Genomic DNA, 24,574 nt, shown 5'->3' with positions numbered 1-24,574 from the left:
TCGGGTTGATTTTTTTACCATATCATATATAATATAGATAGTAATAACTAATAGTGTAATAAATAAAATTAGTAATGAAAAAATAAAGGTTCAATTTTTTGCTGAAATTTTTGTACCCACGAGCCACCTTAATTATTCATAAACCTCATGCATCAGGCTAGTAGCTAAGGGAACCACATATACAAATGCTTTATGAAGTACACATTTTTACTAGTTTTAATTGCAAGCTCTGGGAAATTAACACAATCAAGTATAAAAAAAAACAAGTTATAATTTTTCCTCTGACAATCAACCAAAGTTTTTATACACAAATGTATATGAATCCACAGTACATGAGGTAAGTTTTATGTTCATACCGTGGCAATATAAATCATTAAGTATTTGGAAAACTTACTAACTATGATAACTCAAAAAGAAAGGATATCATCTACAGGTATATGAAAGATGTATATTATTGTAGGCTGTACCTATGTATATTATTGTAGGCTGTATCTATGTATATATTGAAGGCAGTACATCAACCTTTAAGTGATAATTTCTGTGTCATTTGGTCTCTTGTAAAGAGTGGCAGTGATCGGGAAGGACGTGCGCCCTGCGCCTATAGCGCATATTGACAAAAAATGGCGCATACAGTGACAAATGTAAGCGCCCACGTGGCGCACAATATTTTTCACTTTGTTTTGAAATATTTAGATATCGTCAAATGAATTTCCGATCGTGTTCCGTGCCGCCATGTGTGTGTACACAACTGTGTAATGTTCCTCCAATAATAGGAGCACCTATGTATTTTTGGGACGTCTCGGGTGTTTCCCCATCATAATAGAACCATGCGATTTAACGTCTCGGTGTTTTCCTATTGTAATAATAGCACCATGCGGTCTAACTGACAACCCGAAAAACGTAATTAACCATCATTCATGATATTTTTTTTTTTATAAACAACTTTAGATTTGTGAAATTTGGCTAGTACAGACGATATTTATCTCTAATAATAATCTCATTTAGTTAAGCTTGCTATTATTTCGATTGAAAAACCCCAAAGCCTTTTTAGGAATATAGTTTTTGTCTCGATAAAAGACGATTAACTGTCCTTGTCATTTTTTGGTCTTTGGTTCGTTTTGACATTTTGTAAACATGACTTCAGCCATTTGTTGTTTTGTTCTATGAATTAATGATACTCTGTACTGTTATTCTTGTCACCGTGATGAAGTTATAATAATACAAGAAGTGCAGAGGAAATGCCTGAAATGTCCTCTGATACAGAGCGTCTGGAACAAGTATGGTATCAATGAAGACCCTAATTTAATGTACAAAAAAAAACATGAACATGAACAAGGCAACAGTACCAGTTTAAAAATTGTAAATAAAGGTTGACTTAAATATTGTTGGGGTTGGAAGAAGTTATTGTATATTCATTGAAATTGAGATTAAAAAATCACCGGAACTATCCATGATTTTATTTAAAATCATAAAGGTAAGTATCAACATCTTTTTTCCAAAATAACCTGATACTTTTTTTTTACAGAAGTCAATTCAAATGGCCCACTCATTTGACAACATGGCCCATTATTTTTTAAAATGGCCCATTGAATTTATTTTTGAGGGGCCTTGGGCCCATAGTGAAAAAAACCTTCCAGATTACTGGAGTTGTGTCATTGGCAGTCATACTGTGTCTTCTTATTTTTGTATATTAAAACTTATCATTAGATTTTCATTAAATTTTAAGGTAGAGACATAAATATTAATATACAATTAATTTCTACAAGGTTTGATATAGGTAGGTTCTAAAGCTTTCTCACCTATTTTAAGTTTTGAGCTGAGAACAAATAAAATTTATGTTTTGAGACATTGTATGGGTGGTATACTGCACAGTTATCTTATATATCTCTAAGTTTCTTTAAAGGCTACTCAATGAACAAATGATTAATTTTAGTTTATAAGTAGACATGGTACGTGATGTATACCCTGATGCACATACAATGATATTAAAATATCACAGTCATATATGTCAAATTGCAGTGTTTGATTTTGCTGTGCATTGACAGTTTTAGTTATATTTTTTTATTTACAAAAAGGTGACAGATTTAGGTCTATGATTGATGATGCCTGGTGGATGGGATCTATAAAAGAACAGTTTCCATTCCAAGAAGAACACCCAGACAGCATGTTCCAATGTTTTCTTGTTCAGTAAGTCTCCATGTACACTTGTAAATAATTGCCTTATACCCACTTAGAGAATAATGATTAACCTGTTTTATATCTCAATGTCTGCAATCAACTTTTTGCAACATAGCTATGGCCTATGTCTGATTCCTTTCAAATTTAAGTAAAGGATAATTATTTTGGAAACTAGCATGATTTTCATTTTTAGACATCATATTATAGATTGCCTTAACAACTAGATTTGTATCATGACTTAACATCAAAATTTTATTTTCAGTTGGGATAATGGAGAAACAGAGAAGATAAGCCCATGGGACATGGAACCAATAGCTGATTGCAGTAAGTATATATGATGGTTTTGTTGGTAGATGCCCTTGTCTTGACAAATTTACTGTAAATTCAGAAATTATTGTGTTCATTTATTATTACGATTGTGTCAAAATCAACACAATTGCAAGTTTATTTATTATGATTTCAGGAAAATGATGTATGCATAAATTCTATCAAAATTTATACAACCAGTGCTTTATTTTGCAAATTTTACTGTCACAGTTTTCAAAATAATAAAATCCTTGCAAACATTTCTGAATTTTCATTATAATTGATTGATTTTTGATCTAACTTATGCATTTACCTGATTTGAGATAAAAATAGATTATGAGTGTTAAATAAGACAATTTTATGATTTTTTCTGATTTAAAGAATTTTTATTCATATGTTTTATAATAAACAAAGAAATTCATGATTTATTTTTGTACAGTTGTGTTTTTAAAATCTGAATTTTATTGGAATTTTATTGGAGTAAAGTAAAAACACCCCAAATTAATAAAAAGACCTGATAAATATTAAGTATCTATATAATGGAACAACTAAAATTGATGAATATATGTAATAAAGGGAGTATATATACATTTTTTGGTCTTTTGATCAATTTCATGGTCAGTAAATCTAACAAAAAGTATAATAGAGATTTTCTTCCTTTATTAAGCTGGCAGACCTGGACATAGGGGTAAGATAGCATGCTTATCTCACTGTCTTGCTGGCAATAATAGATGTAGTCTCAATCACTATAAAGAGAATACATTTTTTTTAAATTAAAGAAATTAAAGTGCAAGAATCAGTGAATTGTCCAGAATAAATTCACTTTGTTTATCTATTTTATTGATGAAATGAAATATTATTTGTCTAAGATTAACTTATTGGAATATGATTTAAGAACCATTAAGTTTGTCTTTTTAAGGATGTACTTGGGTGAGGTTTTGGGAATTTCTGTCAGATGTTAGGACTCCTTGGATTTTTTCCTTTAATACAGGGTAAAATATTTTGCCTCATAACACCCATTTTATTTAAATATATACCTTCATTTGCTCAAAAAAACGTCATTTACCAATATTTAAACAGATTCAAAATCTCTTTTCTTTTGATTTGAGACCAAAAGAATACCAATGCAAATATAAGATAAAAGTTTTGTTTTGTAACTAGTGCTCTTCTGAATTATGATACCAATTTAAAATTCTTGACTTTTTAGCTCACCTGGCCCATAGGGCCAAGTGAGCTTTTCCCATCACTTTGCGTCCGGCGTCGTCCTGGGTCGTTAACTTTTACAAAAATCTTCTCCTCTACTACTGGGCCAAATTAAACCAAACTTGGTCAAAATCATCATTGGGGTATGTAGTTTAAAAAATGTGTCCGGTGAATCGGCCTACCAACCAAGATGGCCGCCACGGCTAAAAATAGAACATAGGGGTAAAATACAGTTTTTGGGTTAAAACTCAAAAACCAAAGCATTTAGAGCAAATCTGACATGGTGTAAAATTGTTAATCAGGTGAAGATCTATCTGCCCTGAAATTTACAGACCAATCGGACAACCCTTTGTTGGGTTGCTGCCCCTGAATTGGTAGTTTTAAGGACATTTTGCTGTTTTTGGTTATTATCTTGAATATTATTAAAGATAGAGATAAATTGTAAACAGCAATAATGTACAGCAAAGTAAGACCTAAAAAGAAGTCAACAGACCAAAATGGTCAATTGACCCCTAAGGAGTTATTGCCCTTTATATAGTCATTTTTTAGCAATTTTCACAAAATTTATAAAATTTTACTAACATTTTCCACTGTAACTACTGGGCCAAGTTCATTATAGATAGAGATAGTTGTAAGCAGCAAGAATGTTCAGTAAAGTAAGATCTACAAACACATCACCATCACCAAACCACAATTTTGTCTTGAATCCATCTGTGTCCTTTGTTATATATTCACATAGACCAAGGTGAGCGACACAGGCTCTTTAGAGCCTCTAGTTAAAGTCGTCTAAGTACATCCTTAATAGACTTAGAGCTATTTTTGACAGAAAATTACATATTGCAACATGTTGACAGTTATGTTATAGAGAGCTGGTTACTTCTTGTTAATTTTTTCAAGTTTCCTCGAAGTTATGATATTACAAAAAATTCTTTTTTAAAGTGACTTGATGATAACTAAGATCTGATTTCATTTTTGCCCCAGAAAAAGAAGGCATGATGGATAGGAGTAAGACAGTAGTACATCAATAAACCGACAGTGCAAGGGATATATAGCCAGTCAAGGTCGTTAAACGCTTCCATCTTCATCATATCAATAAAAAGATTTATTGGTTGATTGATTGATAATTGGTGTTTAAAGCCCCTTTCAGTGCTGTTGGTTGTATTGTGCTGACAAGTTTTTATTGGTGTAGGAAGCCAAGGAGAACTAGACCTATGACAGTAAAACTGACAAGTATTATAAATATCGGAGTTGAACTGACTAGTACTGCTCCTGTCATTATAGGGTTAAATTTAAAGAGATGAGGGGTCTACATCAATAAAACTTAATTACACTAAAAACCGAAAAACATTTAGAGGTTATATATTCAATGTACTTTGTTTACTTTTGAGTCAAATTTTCTGCTAGTTGAGTTGCTTTAACATTATTTATGATACTTTAAACTTATTTATTTATTTGGTTGCAACACATTGCTTTTTTATAAATTATCTTACTTTATATAATTCATTGAATTAAGCATGTAAGTATATTGTTTTGATATATCATTGTCACAAATTTAAGCCAGTAAAATTATGCACACAAAAAGTGGTAACTGTACCACATCCTAAAAATAAAAAATTAATTAAAATATGGAATTTTTTTTTCTTGGATGGAGTTGCATGATATTATATTTTATAGATTTTTGCTCGTATTTCTTTTTTTAAATGGTGGTACATTTATGAAAATGTGGTATTTAAAGTTAACATTTTTAATTCAGAACATCAAGATAAGATTTTCTCAAAATATGATCCAGTTAAATTACTATAATAGCTTTGCATACCAATAATTATATAATTAAATTGAAAGTTTAAAGTTATAATAAAATTTTTCAGTCATCAGCTTCATGCTGGTATTGTGACAAAAATAGCATAATTTGCTTTTTTATGCCCCGTTTTTATGCACCATTTATGGGCATTATGTTTTTTTAATCAGTGTGTCTGTTTGTTCGTTCGTCCATCCATTCATTCGTCTGTCTGTCTCTTTCAGGTTAAACATTTTGGTCAAGGTAGTTTTTATACGACTGCAAAAATTGAAAATTTTTTGGTCGTATATTGGTATCATGTTGGCGTCGTTGTCGTCGTCATCTTCGTTGGCAGCGTCGTCGTCGTCGTCGTCCGATTACTTTTAGTTTTCGCACTCTAACTTTAGTAAAAGTGAATAGAAATCTATGAAATTTTAACACAAGGTTTATGACCACAAAAGGAAGGTTGGGATTGATTTTGGGAGTTTTGGTCCCAATATTTTAGGAATTAGGGGCCAAAAAGGGCCCAAATAAGCATTTTCTTGGTTTTCGCACTATAACTTTAGTTTAAGTAAATAGAAATCTATGAAATTTTAACACAAGGTTTATGACCACTAAAGGAAGGTTGGGTTTGATTTTGGGAGTTTTGGTCCCAACAGTTTAGGAATAAGGGGCCCAAAGGGTCCAAAATTGAACTTTGTTTGATTTCATCAAAAATTGAATAATTGGGGTTCTTTGATATGCCGAATCTAACTGTGTATGTAGATTCTTAAGTTTTGGTCCCGTTTTCAAATTGGTCTACATTAAGGTCCAAAGGGTCCAAAATTAAACTTAGGTTGATTTTAACAAAAATTGAATCCTTGGGGTTCTTTGATATGCTGAATATAAAAATGTACTTAGATTTTTGATTTTTGGTCCAGTTTTCCAGTTGGTCCAAATCGGTGTCCAAAATTAAACTTTGTTTGATTTCATCAAAAATTGAATAATTGGGGTTCTTTGATATGCCAAATCTAACTGTGTATGTAGATTCTTAATTTTTGGTCCCGTTTTCAAATTGGTCTACATTAAAGTCCAAAGGGTCCAAAATTAAACTAAGTTTGATTTTAACAAAAAATGAATTCTTGGGTTTTTTTGATATGCTGAATCTAAACATGTACTTAGATTTTTGATTATGGACCCAGTTTTCAAGTTGGTTCAAATCAGGATCCAAAATTATTATATTAAGTATTGTGCAATAGCAAGAAATTTTCAATTGCACAGTATTCAGCAATAGCAAGAAATCTTCAATTGCACAGTATTGTGCAATAGCAAGAAATTTTCAATTGCACAGTATTGCGCAATAGCAAGAAATCTTCAATTGCACAGTATTGTGCAATAGCAAATATTTTCAATTGCACAGTATTGCGCAATAGCAAGAAATATCTAATTGCACAATATTGTGCAAAAGCAAGAAATTTTCAATTGGAGTTATCTTTCTTTGTTCAGAATAGTAGTTAAATCAACTTAAATCATTGTTTTATACAATATACAATGTATATTCACTTTTACTACCAACTGATAAATTAAAACACTCTTTACCATTCAGTGATAACAAGCACTTTATTTTACATTTTAATATTTTATGATGTATTTAAGAGTAGTTATTGTTGCAAACTCCATTAGAAATTTGAATTGATATCAGTTTTGGAAAAAGGGAAAGGGGGATGTGAAAAAAAAATGGGGGGGGGGGTTAAATTTTTCTCATTTCAGATTTCATAAATAAAAAGAAAATTTCTTCAAACATTTTTTTGAGAGGATTAATATTTAACAGCATAGTGAATTGCTCAAAGGCAAAAAAAAAATTTTAAGTTCATTAGACCACATTCATTCTGTGTCAGAAACCTATGCTGTGTCAACTATTTAATTTTAGATTTAAATAAGTTTGAAGAAGAAATCTTTAATTGATTTGTAAAATCTTGACATTTGTTTTGTGTAAAAAACCATATAATGTCAAAAATTTGATCACAATCCAAATTCAGAGCTGTATCACGCTTTAATGTTTTGTCCATACTTGCCCCAACTGTTCAGGGTTCGACCTCTGCGGTCGTATAAAGCTGCACCCTGTGGAGCACCTGGTTGAAGAAGTTGAAGTCCAATCAACTTCAAACTTAGTACACACGTTCCCTATGATATGATCTTTATATTTTTAATGCCAAATAAAGAGTTTTGACCCAAATTTCATGGTCCACTGAACAAAGAAAAATGAGAGTGCAAGTGGGGCATCCATGTACAATGCACAAAATTCTTGTTTTTTTTTATAAATTTTATAGTAGAATGTTGACAACACCTATTCACACACACTTTCTGTGTTGTATAAGCTTATTTTATGTAGTCAGTTTGGATGCTACAGTAACCTGTATATCTATTGCTTGCTGTTTGTCAGTAAATGCATAATTTTAACTTTCATGCAAGATGAATGACAGTGCATTTAGAATAAAAAAAAATAATACAAATATTTTTTTTCAGTCAGAGATAATTATTCTAAATAAATTGAATAAAAGGAATGAAAAATGGTTAAATAAAATTTCAGATTCTTATGATCAATTATAAATTTTAAGATACAAAAGTTATGAGCTAATAAGATATAATTGTCAGTGAAACAGTTATCTACTATAGACCAAAGGACCATAATGTAAACTACCTTTTATAAAGTATTTACTTTAACAATGAGCAAAACCCATACCTTTTAGTCAGCTCTAAAAGGCTGACATGACAAAATGTGAAACATACTAGAAGAGATAACCATCAGCCTGATATATGTTGACAACAATAATTGTTAAACAAATATTGCAGACTTTCACTTTTGACACAGCACTCACTGCTCGGGATTGCAAATGTGTCTTATACATTAGAAGCATTACATATTGTTCAAAGAAATGGTTTGTAGCATAAATACAACTTGAAAGAAAAGCTTTGAATATTTAATCTGTATAATCTAAACTTTTACATCCAAACAATTAAAAATTGATATCTCATCAGCTTCCAAACTTTGACACATTCATCAAAGATTTGATGCAAGAATTCAAACTTTGATATAAACAACATCCTTACTTCGATACAAATGTGAAAAATGTGTCTTAGGGAAATATCAGATATTCACTAAAACAAAAAGTTAATATTTATGTAGACTTGGAAGAAGTTTTATGACAAAAGTATCTTTTTTCCCCAGTATGCTGGAAGACAAGAAAGATGTCATTTCCATATTTCTATGATATTTTCTATTTTTCAGGTATGCCTGAGGACCCAGGTGGGGGAGTTCCTGTTACTCAGGATGAAATTATATCTCTCATGTACACGCCCTCTGCTGGGGAATGGCCATCATGCAGTAGAGATCAGGAATGTGACAGAATTATAAGAGGAATGGAAATGATAATGGAACACTCCGTGGCTGAACCATTTTTAACCCCTGTTGATCTAAATGTGTTCCCCATCTATGGAATTATTATTGAATATCCTATGGATTTAACTACAATCAAATCTAGATTAGAAAATAGATTTTATAGGTAAGTTACCTCCATTTTATCTACAATGATTGTCACTTCTAAAAATGTTGGTGAAAGCCTTTCTAATAGTCACTAGGGGCCTTGGTGGCTGAGTGGTCTAAGTATTCACTACTGTAATCACTAACCAGTCAACACTGAGGTTATGAGTTCAAACTCTGGCTTCCTCCACCAATAAAAATTGTCCACAACCAAATAGCCCCAAATCAGTGCATAAAAGTGGTGTTAAAAGACAGATAATCAGAAATCTAATATTGTCTTGGGTTGTCTGTTCTTTTATCTGTCTCCTGCTCAGTAGGTAGTATTTCTGTAACATGTGAAATATTATAATTACAATACGTTAAAGTTGGAAATATTTGACACTTTATTAAGAGAAGATGAAAAAAAAAATGAAAAGATAATATTATAGTAACGGACAGAAGGAGTGAAAAACAAAGAGGAATTAACCTGTTATATCCCTAACTACATTTTAAAGAGTAATATATCCATGATGAATAATATTTAGAAGGAAAAAAAAGAATATACATATTTCTTTTATTGTTACGAGCAAATCAATATGTCAACAACAAAAATATCGTATATTATCTGAAGAAAAAATATATGGGAGAAACTATGAAGCAACAAGTACTTAAAAAAACTTTCAAAATATGATGGTACCCATTTTTGCAACACTCATGAATTGACAGTTCTAATTTGTGTTTCAGGAGAGTCAATGCCCTCCAGTTTGATGTGCGTTACATAGAGACTAATGCTGTTACGTTTAATGAAGCTGGTACTCCTATTGTAAAAAGTGCTAAAATTTTAACGGAAGCTTTACTTAGATTTATAAAGTAAGTACAATTAAATTGAATACGTTTAAAAAGTAAGTACAATCAAATTGAATACGTTTATAAAGTAAGTACAATTAAATTGAATACGTTTATAAAGTAAGTACAATCAAATTGAATACTGCTGTTTTTGATGCATATTGTTTGTTGTTTAGTACAGTCGGTACCCATTTATGTTATGAGCTGTCTTATCATTTTTGTCCATATAATGCAAGATTTTGCAGAAAGTTAAAATTTACTAAATTTATAACTTTTTATGTTAAGACTTCAAAGGAGAGGCCAAAGATACCAGAGGGACATTCAAACTAACAAGTCTAAAATCATATAGAGCTGTTCATTTTAATGTTAAGGATGTACTTAGGTGAGGTTAGGTGAAAATTAATAAATTAAGAAGTTAAAATTGATACTATAAGCTGGTAGAGCATCAATTAAGTATAAAAATAAGCTAAAAATATTGATAGGTCATGGACCTCCTTTTCGAGATATTTGAGATTTAAAATATGGCGGGAAAAGACTGACTCGGACTTTACCTTATATTTGCATTGGTATTATTAGGTCTCAAAACAAAAGAAAGAAAATTAAGAATCTTCTAAAATTTTGGTAAATGACCTTTCATGAGCTATTAAGTCTTATATGAAAAAATAACTTGGTGTTATGGGCAAAATATTTTACATTGTATTGTATGGAAAAACACCAAGGAGTCCGAACATTTGACACAAATTCCAAAACCTCACCTAAGTACATCCTTAAATGCATTCTGTCTTAGAGATATTTTTTAACAAGCATGAGCTAAACCAATGGGGTAGGTACAGTTAAAGTCTTTATGATTTCCCAATATTAAGACAATCTAAATTCAGAGCTGTATCAAGCTTGGATGTTGTGTCCATACTTGCCCCAACTGTTCAGGGTTTGACCTCTGTGCTCGTATAAAGCTGACCCTGATTTAAATTTAAATCTTCAACAAATTACAAATATTCGAAAGAAATGTATGCAGACTTTGCCAACACCACAAAATTTAATATCCATGAAAAATCCATGAAAATTGGTACCCAAGAAAATAAATGAATCCACAGTATGCTGCGCGCAGGTCCTGACACAGTACATGCATTGGTCTTGTTTTTATAGCTTTCACATGTATGTTCTATTTCAGTGATACTGATTGTTGTGATCCTATGTCAATAGTCAGTAACTTAACACATGGAATGGAATTTAACTGGGGTACATCTGATTCTGATTCCGACACAGAGGATACAGCCGATACCAGAAAAAGGAAGAGGGTTAGTACTTCATTCATTAAATTACGTAAGAGCTCAAACTTTTGACGGATAAAAACTGGAAGACTTTTGATCTTAATTTAGGTTAAATAGATGCAAAATAAAATTCAGAACCTAGATGCAATCATTTGATAGAGGCTGTTCTATAAAGTGAAATATTTTAATGGTAGAACTAACCATCTTTTAATAACAAGAGTCATTAACGGATTATATTTCATCAGCTGCACACAAATATGGATTTTAATATTGGATTACTGACTTTGTGATCAGTGAATAAAAACATGTAAAATGTGTGTTAATCTCACTGGATACTGTTCGGATAGTATTTACATATTTTATTGTTCCGAAAGACAAATGGATCAGACACATGTTTTCGACTTATAAACATTGTGTCCAAAAATTTGTTCCGATGCAGACAGCAGTTTGTTACCTTTTCTAAGGTGGATTATATATGATGATTTTTTATTGCCAAAAAAAAATTGCTTCAATTTGTATGAATTTTAGTCTGATGATGAGTTGCCAGAAACTAAGAAAAGAAAGAGAACTGGAATCACTGACCCTCATGCCTGGAAAGCTCAATGTCGTCAGTTACTGGAAACCATGTTACGATGTGAAGACTCAGAACCATTCAGGCGACCTGTAGGTCTTGATGAACTTCCAGTGAGTGCTTTATTTCATATTATTGTAGATTAAGGTCCTATTTTATGTCATACAGTCTTCATGTTAACCTGTATGTGCCATTATTATTTAGTATGTCTTAGTTTTACAGTGGTTTACTATGAAATTGTCATCAATTCCAAAGAAAATACCTGTTTACATTAAGATGTTAACCTCTTTAAAATATATGCAAGATTTTGGGTTCATGTAACATGTAAATGTGATAGTGCATGCTTGCAGATTTATCCCTAAACTTAAAACCCAAAAAAAGCTTGCATTACAATTTCTTCATGCATCACCTAGTATTTATATATTGACTTATTATTGTTAGCTCACCTGGCCCGAAGGGCCAAGTGAGCTTTTCTCACCACTTGGCGTCCGTCGTCCGTCGTCGTCCGTCGTCGTCCGTCGTCGTCGTCGTTAACAATTTACATTTTGAACTTCTTCTAGAGAACCACTGAATGGAATGGAACCAAACATGGCATGAATGTTCCTTATGAGGTGCTGACCAAGTGTTGTTACTTTGTAGCCGATTCATCATCCAAGATGGCCGCCAGCCGGGGACTTAGTTTAACATAGGACCCTATGGGAAATGCATACAAATGACTTCTTTTAGAGAACCACTGAATGGAATAAAACCAAACATAGCATGAATTATCCTTATGAGGTGCTGACCAAGTGTTGTTACTTTGTAGCCGATCCATCATCCAAGATGGCCGCCAGCGGGGGACTTAGTTTAACATAGGACCCTATGGGAAATGCATACAAATGACTTCTTCTAGAGAACCACTAAATGGAATGAAACCAAACATAGCATGAATGTTCCTTATGGAGTGCTGACCAAGTGTTGTTACTTTGTAGCCGATCCATTATCCAAGATGGCTGCCAGCGGGGACTTAGTTTAACATAGGACCCTATTGGAAATGCATACAAATGACTTCTTCTAGTGAACCACTGAATGGAATGAAACCAAACATGGCATGAATGTTCCTTATGTGGTGCTGACCAAGTGTTGTTACTTTGTAGCCGATCCATCATCAAAGATGGCCGCCAGCAGGGGACTTCGTTTAACATAGGACCCTATTGGAAATGCATACAAATGACTTCTTTTAGAGAACCACTGAATGGAATAAAACCAAACATAGCATGAATGTTCCTTATGGGGTGCTGACCAAGTGTTGTTACTTTGTAGCCGATCCATCATCCAAGATGGCTGCCAGCGGGGGACTTAGATTAACATAGGACCCTATGGGAAATGCATACAAATGACTTCTTTTAGAGAACCACTGAATGGAATGAAACCAAACATGGCATGAATGTTCCTTATGAGGTGCTGACCAAGTGTTGTTACTTTGTAGCCGATCCATTATCCAAGATGGCCGCCAGCGGGGACTTAATTTAACATAGGACCCTATGGGAAATGCATACAAATGACTTCTTTTAGAGAACCACTGAATGGAATGAAACCAAACATAGCATGAATGTTCCTTATGAGGTGCTGACCAAGTGTTGTTACTTTGTAGCCGATCCATCATCCAAGATGGCCGCCAGCAGGAGACTTAGTTTAACATAGGACCCTATGGGAAATGCATACAAATGACTTCTTTTAGAGAACCACTGAATGGAATAAAACCAAACATGGCATGAATGTTCCTTATGAGGTGCTGACCAAGTGTTGTTACTTTGTAGCCGATCCATCATCCAAGATGGCCGCCAGCAGGAGACTTAGTTTAACATAGGACCCTATGGGAAATGCATACAAATGACTTCTTTTAGAGAACCACTGAATGGAATAAAACCAAACATGGCATGAATGTTCCTTATGAGGTGCTGACCAAGTGTTGTTACTTTGTAGCCGATCCGTCATCCAAGATGGCCGCCAGTGGGGGACTTTTGAATGAAATTAAACATGTTCCTTTCCTTATAAATGAGGTTGTGTTGTCACTTGTAGCCAAATTTTATATTTTTTTATATGATTTCAAAAACCCAAGTAGAATCAGGTGAGCGATACAGGCTCTTGAGAGCCTCTAGTTATTTTCTATTTTGTTAGGGTTACTTTGATATTGTTATGAATCCTATGGACTTAGTCTCAGTAAGACAGAGACTTCAGGACGATTATTATGACAACCCACAGGACTTGTGTAAAGACTGTCGCCAAGTGTTTACAAACTCAAAGATGTACAATACAAACAAAAGGGCAAGGGTAAGAGACTATTGTTAAAAACATTTACAAACTCAAAGATGTACAATACAAACAAAAGGGCAAGGGTAAGAGACTATTGTTAAAAACATTTACAAACTCAAAGATGTACAATACAAACAAAAGGGCAAGGGTAAGAGACTTTTGTTAAAAAACATTTACAATCTCAAAGATGTACAATACAAACAAAAGGGCAAGGGTAAGAGACTATTGTTAAAACTATTTACAAACTCAAAGATGTACAATTCAAACAAAAGGGCAAGGGTAAGAGACTATTGTAAATGAAAAAAATATGACTGTTAACAATGTTACAATGTACAAGATTATTTATGCTTAGAAACTTTAAAAAAAAACATTACAGACGTAAAATATAATTTATAGCAGGCCTAGGACTTGTGCTTAAGCGTGAATACTGTAATAGTGACATGTGTATAAATTTCAACTACTGTGGACTCATTTAATTTCATTGATTGAGGAACAATAATTGTAATTTTCGCGTATTCTTGATTTCATTGTTTTGCAATGTCTGTAACTTTATAAAAGCCTGTAGCAAATTTGTTTTCCTTTTACATTGAAATTGATGGTTCCCATTTACCTACAAAATCCTTGAAAATTGGTATCCCACAAATAAATGAATCCACAGTATACTTGATGTTGACAAACTTTGGTTTAAAAGTTCTTTCAGGAAAACATGTACGAGGGGTTTGGACCCCACATGCTATTTTTTTATGAGGTTATTTCAGGTGGAAGCTAATTCCATTCTGTAACAAATGAAAATAAAAAGTATAGGTGTTGGAGTATGGAAACAATATTGCCCTGTATGTGTATACATGTAGGTGTTCTGGGTAACTCACTTTGATTGAAATGTTTTTTTTTCCAGAGAAATATGTATATAGTATGTCTATAGTTATGTTTAGATGGAGATTCTTTCTCAAAAAGTCATAGAAGTTTTTGGAACCATCAAAGAATTCAAAATGTAGTTCTCAGATCTTTGATATGAATGAATTAGTAATAAGAAAAGAGGAAGACACTTTGTTTGATCTGATTTACTTTGTTGCTAGAACTGTAGAATGACCTTTACAATGACCTCTACAAACTGCTCTGAGTCGGAAAAAACCATATTTTGTGCTACCAGTAAGGTTGAGCACAGATTTTACTTGACTAGGCTCGACATTATCTCACCAGTACTTAACTGTACTCGACTTTAGTCTCAGCTTTACTTAATAAATTGGATTCAGTGCTTTATAAATATGTGTCTGAAGTGGTCATGACAAAAGCTCTACCTGTCTTGACCTCGTCTTCACCTTCAAATTTAGTCTTGACAGCTTGAGATTGTCAGTTTTATCTGATTTACTTTGTTGCTAGATCTATACAATGACCTTGAGATTGTCAGTTTCATCTGGTTTACTTTGTTGCTAGATCTATACAATGACCTTGAGATTGTCAGTTTTATCTGATTTACTTTGTTGCTAGATCTATACAATGACCTTGAGATTGTCAGTTTCATCTGGTTTACTTTGTTGCTAGATCTACACTATGACCTTGAGATTGTCAGCCATGTTTGAAGAACAGATCAGGGATATAATAAGTGGTTGGAAGACTGCTGTTAAGAGAAGTCAGAAATCTCCAGCACCCAGAGGTTTCTCGCCAAGGTATGTAATTATGATCTTTGTAGATATGAAATATTTCAGTCTTGTGTGTAAAGCTACCAATTTATTACTTTTAGTTCAGTAATATTTACATGTTTTTTTTATATGAATGTTGAACAATAGAAGATAATGTGAGATAAATTATTGTGATTTCAGGAAATATTTTATAAAAAAATGTTACTTGCACATTTGAGAATACAAGGTTTTATATTTCAAAACCTTCTGCTGCAAATTTCAATGAGAGGCGTTGACCTGATACTTATAATAATCAATTGTTTAGACTAAATACTTTGAAAATGGCATTTAGAGGATTAAAAATACATTTAAACACATGGGTACACATTCAAAAAGATAGATGTTCAAGTTAAACACTGTAATGACATGCATTGGTTTGCATTAGGTTTTCTTTTGCTTAAAATCGCCCATGGAAATTTTGGAAAGTTGGCAGGTATGCAATTTAGCCTTTCAAGATTTTTTGTTGTTGTTGCAGAATCAAACCATCTACCTCATACTCCACCAGAGCTGGTACATCACGTGATACCAAAGTATCAGTACCTGGACCTTCAAGATCTACCTCATCAGCCCTTCGTAATGGTAGACGGGCACGATTTGTTAGTAGTAGTACTACAGAAGAGGATGTAGATGTTACAGGCCCAAGTACTTCTAGAGGTATAAGACTAGCAACTGTTGCTAGAGCAACAAGGGCAGCTCCTAGTCCAGCAAGTAAGTTAAAGATACAGATAAAGAGAACTTTTTTTTCAAACCAGAGTTTTGGGTTAAAACCATATGAAATTTATCAATGGAATATTCATTCAGATATTCAAGTTTCAAAATGATGTTATACTTGTATACTGAATCAACTACAACCAATGTGTTTACAATGCAATGTTTAAATTAACTTCTCACTGAAAAAATTAAGCAATCTTTACCGTTCAGTGTTTACAAGCACTTTGACCTGTACCAAGTCAGGAATATGGCAGTTGTTATAAAATAGCTCTTTTCAATGTATACTGAGCGACAAAAGAAACGGTACACTTATTTATTATCAAATTTTCAAGAAATAGGTTTTACAATAAAATTAACAATAACAAATGTATGAATGATTGACCATGAATTATGCATATAAAAAAAATAAAGTACAGCGGAGTAACAGTTTTGGCACAACTTCAAAAACAACAGATGAGATCAAAAACCTCGAATAACAGTACGTTTCATCAGATGTTTACAGTTTGATAAGTCAATATCTTGTGTGTCCACCATTGGCATTAATTACTGCATGGAGCCTACGTCGCATAGACAAGACAATTTTGGAAATTTTAGCCTAAGGAATGTTGTTCCATTCCTGTTGTAATGCTTGGGACAATTCTTGCAGTGTAACAGGTTGGCGTTGCATTGAGCGAACTTTATGGTTCAGTTCATCCCATATGTGCTTGATGGAAGTCATGTCAGGAGATTTCGATGGCCATGGCAACACATCGATGTTTTGTTGCTGCAAGTAGGCATTTGAAACACGAGCAGTGTGGGGATGGGCATTGTCATGCTGAAATGTTATTCCAGGTCCATATCTGTTAATGAATTAACCACTTCCGTTGACAGAATTTCATCTCTATAGCGTTGGGCATTTAGTGTTCCATTGAATATCACGAGATTAGTCCGGTTGAGCGTAGATATGCCTCCCCATACCATGACACTACCACTACCAAATCTGTCATGCTGTTGGACGCAACAATCTGCAAATGTTTTACCTGATCGTCTATAAACTCTTATGCTGGAGAGTGAATCTGGACTCATCAGAAAACAAAATATTGCTCCATTCATTATTGAGTCTCCATCGTAAACGAGCTTGACACAATCTTAACCACTTTTGTCTGTGTCATTGTGTCATTGTGGGTCCCCTATAAGCACGTCTAGGACAAAGATTAAAAGACCGGAGTCTTCTACGGACTGTTTGAGCACTGATACGTCTGCCCTGAACAACACCAGTTGATGCCCTAGAAGGCATAAACCTATCCCTCAAATGTCGTATACGAATGAATCTGTCGTCAGCAATTGTTACCCGTGGCCGCCCAGACCGAGGTCCATCCGCCGTAGATCCAGTCCCTTGGAATCTCTGCTGTAGCTGATATAATGTCAAACGTTTACAGCCAATTGCTCTTGGCACGGCAGTCATACCCATGCCTGCTTGAATCATGCTAATTGCACATTCCCGTAGTGCGGGCGTAAGACGGGTCATTTTGAAATGTTTTCTTGAAATTTTGTGAACTTACGACTGGATACAGAAACAACAATAAATTAAGTCAAATTTTACTAACAAATTTCTCTGCACGTGCAAATTTCCTAAATTTAGAATTTAAAAACTGTGAAGAACTCAGTTGTTGTACAGGTAAAAAATCAATATGTATGGGACATAGTTTTACCTAATTAACGCGTGTATCAAGTTTCATTTTTATATCTTTTCTTTTTAAAAAATTATGCAAAAAATAAAAGTGTATCCTTTCTTTAGTCGCTCAGTATATGTTGGTGTTGCAAATTTTTGTTGCAATTTGGTGTTTCTGTTGTTTTCCTTTTATAGTTGATGTGTTTCCCTCGGTTTTATTTGGATTTGGTTTCTATTAATTGATTTATGACTTTTGAACAGCTGTTTGCATCTCCTGCTTTATTCAGAACAAATCTTTGATTATGACAAAAGCACAAAAATTATTGTCAAGGAGAATCTCTGAACATGCCTCTGTCGTGGCAATGATAATATATCTACAAAAATGTATGAAAATATTTATCTAAATGATAGTGAAAGATTTTATATTTCATATAGTGGAATAAAAAGACCAAAAAAATATTTGTGAAAATATTTAACAGGAGGAAATTTATAAAATTACTATCAAAATTTCTATTACAGAAAAGCCTGTTGTAGAATCTAATCATTATGATTCTGAAACAGAACTAGAGACCACAGATGAGGAGGAACAAGTTAAGACCAGCAAGAGACCACAGAGGACAGCAGCAAATAAATCTCCAGGTAAAATATTGATCAGAGCAGTGCTGTAGTCTATTAACTTCAGATCAGTGCTATATATATAGATATGAGGAGATGTGGTATGAGTGCCAATGAGACAATTCTCCATCACAATTTGTAAAAGTAAACCATTGTAGGTCAATGTACAGTCTTCAACATGGAGTCTTGGCTTTACATCGACCAGTCTTATTTTCATCAAAGCAGTGCTAAACTATGTTGTATTACTCCTAAAAGAAAAAAACTCTTAATTAACTGGCAATGAGGAGAAATGCTATTTCCGTCTTGTGAAACCTATTTTCTTTAAAATTTTACTTGTATGCAAATCTTTGACACACTGGATAATTTATTTTTCTTTATCTTTAAACAGTTTTTATAATATAGTCAAATTAACTAATATTTCAAAACAGCAGAAATCAACAGAAGGGATATAAATGCATTGAATAAAAGAAACAATAACTGGCACAAGACTTACTGTGGATTCATTATTATTTGTGGAATACCAGTGATGTGGATTCTGTGGATTAAAGAAAAACAACAAATTCTAATGTCCAGCCAATGATCATTTTTCTATATGCTTGTATGCAAAGTTTTGCAAAACCACAAAATCAAATATCACTAAAATACAATTTTCCTGGGTCCACTTAAATTGATATCCAGGAAGATATGATAAATTAATCCACAATATGGAAGTTTTCAAGTCATTGTAAGTACAATATGTTATTACAGGATTCGACTGTATTTAAATTTTGACTGAAAAAAATAATGCTATCTTTATTTTTGTCTATTTTCTAATTACAGTGAAGCCATCACTTACAAATGGTGGCTCATCCAAATCATACACAACTCGTGCAGCAACAGGATCTATAAAACCTCGTAAATATTGTGCCGATGGATCATTTACAGACGAGGACAAAAATCAGGAAAATTCTCATTCATCATCAGACTCAGACTCAGAAACTAATTTGAATGAAAAGTCACGACCTCAATCATCATCATCATCGTCATCTTCATCCAGCCGCCATTCTCATAATAACAGTTCAGGGTCTGACACTGAATCACTTAATAGTGATTACAAAACAGTGCAATCAGCTCCTACAGTCAGAGTGCCAAACCATAGAAGAAAACCTAGATTAAAAGCAAACATAAAAGGTGAAGAAGGAGCAGGAACATCTGATAATAGGAGGCGACCTAAAAGAAGTACTAAGCAAATAGAAACATTTAATGGCAGTGAGGGACCTGTTCGTAGTACGCGAAATAAGGGTAAACGGACGATAAAATATACTCAGGAAAGTGATTTGGAGGAGGATCAATCAGAATCTGGATCCAACTCTGACACCGAAGAATCTGAACCTTCCACACCTGTTGTCACTGTCAGTAGTCGGGGACGATTACGGAAAATGACACCAAGAGCACGGGCCAATTTAGCTTCATAGTTGTACTTTATTGTTAATATATAAAAAAAATATTTGCTCAATTTCTGAAATGTCTGCAATGATTTTTAAATTACCATGGATATTTGTTTTGTCACATTAGAATTTCTTTACTAGAGTTCATTCAGCCTTCAAAATTGAGAAATATAAAATGGATAATGGAATTATAAAGATAATATATAGATATTGTTTGAGTCATTTAATTACAGTATTAAATACAGGCTTTTATAATGTTTTATAGTAAGATGGCAAATTTTCTATACATATCATGTGGAATTATTCTTATATCATGGGTCATTTTCAAAAGATAATTTCCACTAGGTAATAAGTTTTATTTCAGCATAAACTCAAGACATTTAAGTGTCTGTGGTAATTTAACTGTATACACATTGTATTTTGTATAATTCTTATACAACTTTTGATCTCACTAAAAAGTTTTTTCCCCAAGTGTGGGAAAAATAGATAAGGACGATGAATTGAATACTATGTGAGAGACAAAACCTATATTGTTATTTTTCTTGTTATAACTTTTTGCTTTATCTTGATGAAATAAGTGCTATTGTGAGTTTTTTTTCCCAGTCAAAATTTTGCTGGTCAAAAAGTTAAAAATGATGTTTACTGATTTTTAGATTGTTTTTGTATCTGGTTTATTTATTCTCAATATTCTTATTAAACAATGTAATTAAGTTCGTTCTGTATGATTTTGTTTGATTTCAAAATTATAGTAGATTATTTGACAGGATATACAATTGATCTATGTAGATTTAATTATTCACCAACCTGTTAAATATTTGATAGGAAATGTCAGTGACCATGGAAAAGACAAGGTTTAATGTTGGCCAAATATAGCCTTTAATTGCAACTTTATCATTTTTTGAAAGAAGGTCATAAATTGATTCTTAAATGGATCTATTCCAAAAGCCTTAAATTTTAGGCGTAATTTTTGCCTTTTGTGAACCTACACTTTTATGGCCTTGATTGTGTAACTATTCTGCATTACACACAACAAACAAAAGTTTACAATGAAAATGAAACAAAGTAAAGATTTACCAATATACAGCTAATTTCAATAAATTTTGTCTGCAATCGGTAGAGTTTAGTTTATCTTTATATTTTAATTAGGTTGTAGGCAAAATTGTATTGTTTATTAAAATAAACTCCAAATTTTGAACTTGTACAATGAAGACAAAACTAAGTACGCTGCTTACATCTACATCAGTTAGACTCTGGTGGATATTTGTCTCATTGGTCACCATACCACATCTCCTAATTTTTATACATTTATTGTTTAACAGAATAAAAGCAAGTTTCTCATATATTTATTCATTTAGCGATGACTGTAGTTGAAAAGACTTCTATCTAAAAATGTTTGAATGTTTTTTTTGAAAATAATTGTAAACATGTTTGGAGTAAACTAGTGAGAATAGTTGTTACTTCACATACTGTAAACATGGTACATTCAGAAATTATTGCGATATTTTTATTAATGCAAAAATATGGGATGAGTAATAATCACAAAAATTTTAAAACTGGCTTTTTGAAGTTTTTCATATGAATTAAACAGGAATTTTCTAAATATCGAAAAAATAAAAATCAAAATGACAAAATGACAAAATGACAATAATAAAAACAGGCAATAACTTCTGAATTTACAGTAGTTTCCATTATTATGACAAATAAACAATCCAATTGGGGGTCTACGAGGAGAAAGGACAAAATGGTGACCAATGATTCTGAACAATAGATTTGCAAACAGTCATCGTGGTCATGTGCATGTGGAAAATCATTATATTACTTTTTTTTCTATATTTAAAAATTTATTGAAAATGAATTTTTACGTGACAGATTTAATATATTTTTGTGTCAAGACATTATTTCACAGAAAGGACAAGTCAATATTGAATATTTAATAATATAATAATTATATTTCAACCTTTCTACCTGAAGGGAAGAACTTTATACAAATATTAATTTCCATGTTGTTCAAATACAAGGAAATATAGTGATTTGTATATATTATTTTTCACCGGTGAATATTTATTACCTCAATCTAGTCTGTATTGGTTGTATAATTTGATCTCTTGAATTGGTATTTTTCTTTCAACTAACTAGACCAAAGTTAAGGGAATAACTCTTTAAATCAGTAAGACGTTTGCAATAGTCAGTTTCGATCCAGACTTTTGAAACATTCATTTGAAGCAGAATTCAAATTTGTTACTAAGAAGTTATTATGAAAAACTTCCAAGTAATTTGTTAGAGTTATTCCCCCTTAACCTAAGTATCCCTTCTTGAGCCATACACATGTACATGATGTATATCATATTGCCATTTATTGTGATTTATAAAAGTAAATATTTGATTTAAAGATTTATTTAATACTAGCATTTGATTAATTATAGAGGTAAAAAAGTCATCATTAGTTAATATACTATGTCTTTCCTCAATATTGATGGGATACCAATTTTCAATTTTTGACTTAAACAAGAGGCCCATTTGGGTAGATTTCATGGAAAAAAAGGGGGAGGGGTAAATTATTGAATTTGGTTCAATCAACGAGAAGGAAAAAATTATAAATAATAGATAAGAATTCTATTCTAGCTTCACATGTATCCTAAAGTAGGTACCATCAAAATAGTAAAACAGTCTTCAACCACAAAATTAAATGCCAGTAGCTCAATGTTATGGATCTTTTTCTTTATAAAGCTCCTCAAGAAGAAGGAAAAATTGAGGCAGTGCAATTGAAACAGCAACCAAATAACATTTCAGACATTTTTTATAATGAACATAACTCTTATAAAGTTTATTCATTTTCCTGTATTAGCTCTTCAGAAACAAAACATTTGAAAGCTAAAGATAAATAAATACATGAAAAAGTTACGAGTAATAATAAATATCAATTGGAAAGTTTCCAACTGTGTGGGAATTTCCTTATTTTCACTAATTTATCATAGTAGATATTCATGGAAAAATTTCAAAGGTTCTATAATGTTTGACTTTATTGCAAGATAATATCTATTTGTATTTTTTTATATTAAAATATGAAACATACTGCATTTCAGATCTTAATTGTTTTATTGTTTTGGCATGCCATTCGTTTATGTAATATTGTGGTACATGCTTCATGCATCACTTGGCATTCAGCTCCAAACTTAATTGGCTAGAATTATCAATTCTCCTGCCAATGGTAAGTGGTTCTCTGTTCAATCCAGCTCCCTTCACCAATAAAACTTCCACTCAAAATAGCAAGTAGGGCTGAAAGTGGAGGTAAACATCAGTAGTCAATTTGTCGATGTCAGAAGGCTTCCAGTGTCTTCAGTGGTATACCTGATTCAGTTTACATTGTTGGAAGAATTTTGATATTTAAACATTGCTAAATGGTGTTGCATTAAGGCTCTTGTTAAGCTCTGACAATGAAAATTCGGATTATGTTGAATTCAAGACAGAAAGGGTGACGATGATTAGTGGGAACAAACAGACATAATAGGCAAAAATGTCAAAAATAGGGATACAGCAGTCAAAATTGTAAAATCTTAATCACAATAAAAAAACAAATATTTATTTTTTTGAAAATTGCCTCATTAGCCCTCTCACAGGTACATTATTTGCAAGATTTTTTTTATACCTTATAGTATAGGTTAATATCAGTAATATCTTGGACAAGAGTTATGGCCCTTGGAAATATTAAATTTATGGAAAAGGGCATCAATTGCGTTTTGATGGGTACAATTCTTGCCAGATTTTTATAAAACTTATACTACAGGTTAATATCAGCAATATCTCGGACAAGTTCTATAATGGTGGACCATAATTTTTTTAAAAAGAGATCTGATCCTTGGAAGTATTAAATATGTGCAACTTAAGGGACATGAGGATTGCTGCAGCGTAAGCTAAATTCTAAGAAGCTTTATATTTTAGAAGGTGTTAGACCTGAATGCTTCATAACTTGTATACAGATGCCTTATGTGACGAAGTTTCCCTGTGTAACATTTCCATTGACCTTGACCTTATTTTCATAATTCAGTGACTACTTGAAAAAAAAGGTAAGATTTTTTGTAATGTTAATTTCTCTCTTGTGAATAATAGGATAACTATATATGGTATGTGCGTACCTTGCAAGGTCATGCCAGTCAGACCAGTTTTCACTTGACTCGACCTCATGTCATGGTTCAGTGAACAAGTCCATGTCTCAGATACTTGAAGCAGTTGGACTTGTATATTTGGTGAATGGAAGGATTGTGATGTGTACAGATCCAACTGGCAGGTGTTATCTGACCTTGACCTCATTTTCATGATTCAGTGGTTGTAGTTAAGTTTTTGTGTTTTGGTCTGTTTTTCTTATACACTATACAATAGGGCTACTATATTTGATGTATTGAATGCTTGTATGGTGTACATGTCCAACTGGCAGGTGTCATCTGACCTTGACATCATTTTCATAGGTCAGTTGTCAAAGTCGAGTTTTTGAGTCTTTTTTCTAATAAGATATGTAATATGTCAACTTTATATTCTAATACGCCAACT

At 32.6% G+C, this 24,574-nt stretch overlaps 1 protein-coding gene across 3 annotated transcripts in view; it reads left to right on the top strand.

Moving 5' to 3' along the window:
- Positions 1 to 23,106, top strand: part of LOC143047842 (PH-interacting protein-like) — a 64,302-nt gene extending 41,196 nt beyond the window's left edge. For 2 of the 3 annotated variants that reach the window (XM_076221137.1, XM_076221139.1), the window contains 12 exons: positions 2,076 to 2,187; positions 2,441 to 2,502; positions 3,152 to 3,172; positions 8,733 to 9,006; positions 9,708 to 9,833; positions 10,981 to 11,107; positions 11,609 to 11,764; positions 13,812 to 13,964; positions 15,489 to 15,613; positions 16,101 to 16,333; positions 18,507 to 18,626; positions 19,422 to 23,106. In XM_076221137.1, the coding sequence (XP_076077252.1) occupies positions 2,076 to 2,187; positions 2,441 to 2,502; positions 3,152 to 3,172; positions 8,733 to 9,006; positions 9,708 to 9,833; positions 10,981 to 11,107; positions 11,609 to 11,764; positions 13,812 to 13,964; positions 15,489 to 15,613; positions 16,101 to 16,333; positions 18,507 to 18,626; positions 19,422 to 20,056 (2,144 nt within the window). In that variant the 3' untranslated portion in view covers positions 20,057 to 23,106. The remainder of the gene's footprint in view (positions 1 to 2,075; positions 2,188 to 2,440; positions 2,503 to 3,151; positions 3,173 to 8,732; positions 9,007 to 9,707; positions 9,834 to 10,980; positions 11,108 to 11,608; positions 11,765 to 13,811; positions 13,965 to 15,488; positions 15,614 to 16,100; positions 16,334 to 18,506; positions 18,627 to 19,421) is intronic. The other variant, XM_076221138.1, reaches the window with a different exon arrangement.
- The last annotated feature ends 1,468 nt before the right edge of the window (positions 23,107 to 24,574 follow it).

Source organism: Mytilus galloprovincialis, chromosome 10 (genome assembly GCF_965363235.1).
Source record: "Mytilus galloprovincialis chromosome 10, xbMytGall1.hap1.1, whole genome shotgun sequence".
NCBI lineage: Eukaryota > Metazoa > Mollusca > Bivalvia > Mytilida > Mytilidae > Mytilus > Mytilus galloprovincialis.
The sequence above is the reverse complement of the archived record's forward strand: the minus strand, read 5'-3'. Positions and strand labels throughout refer to the sequence as shown.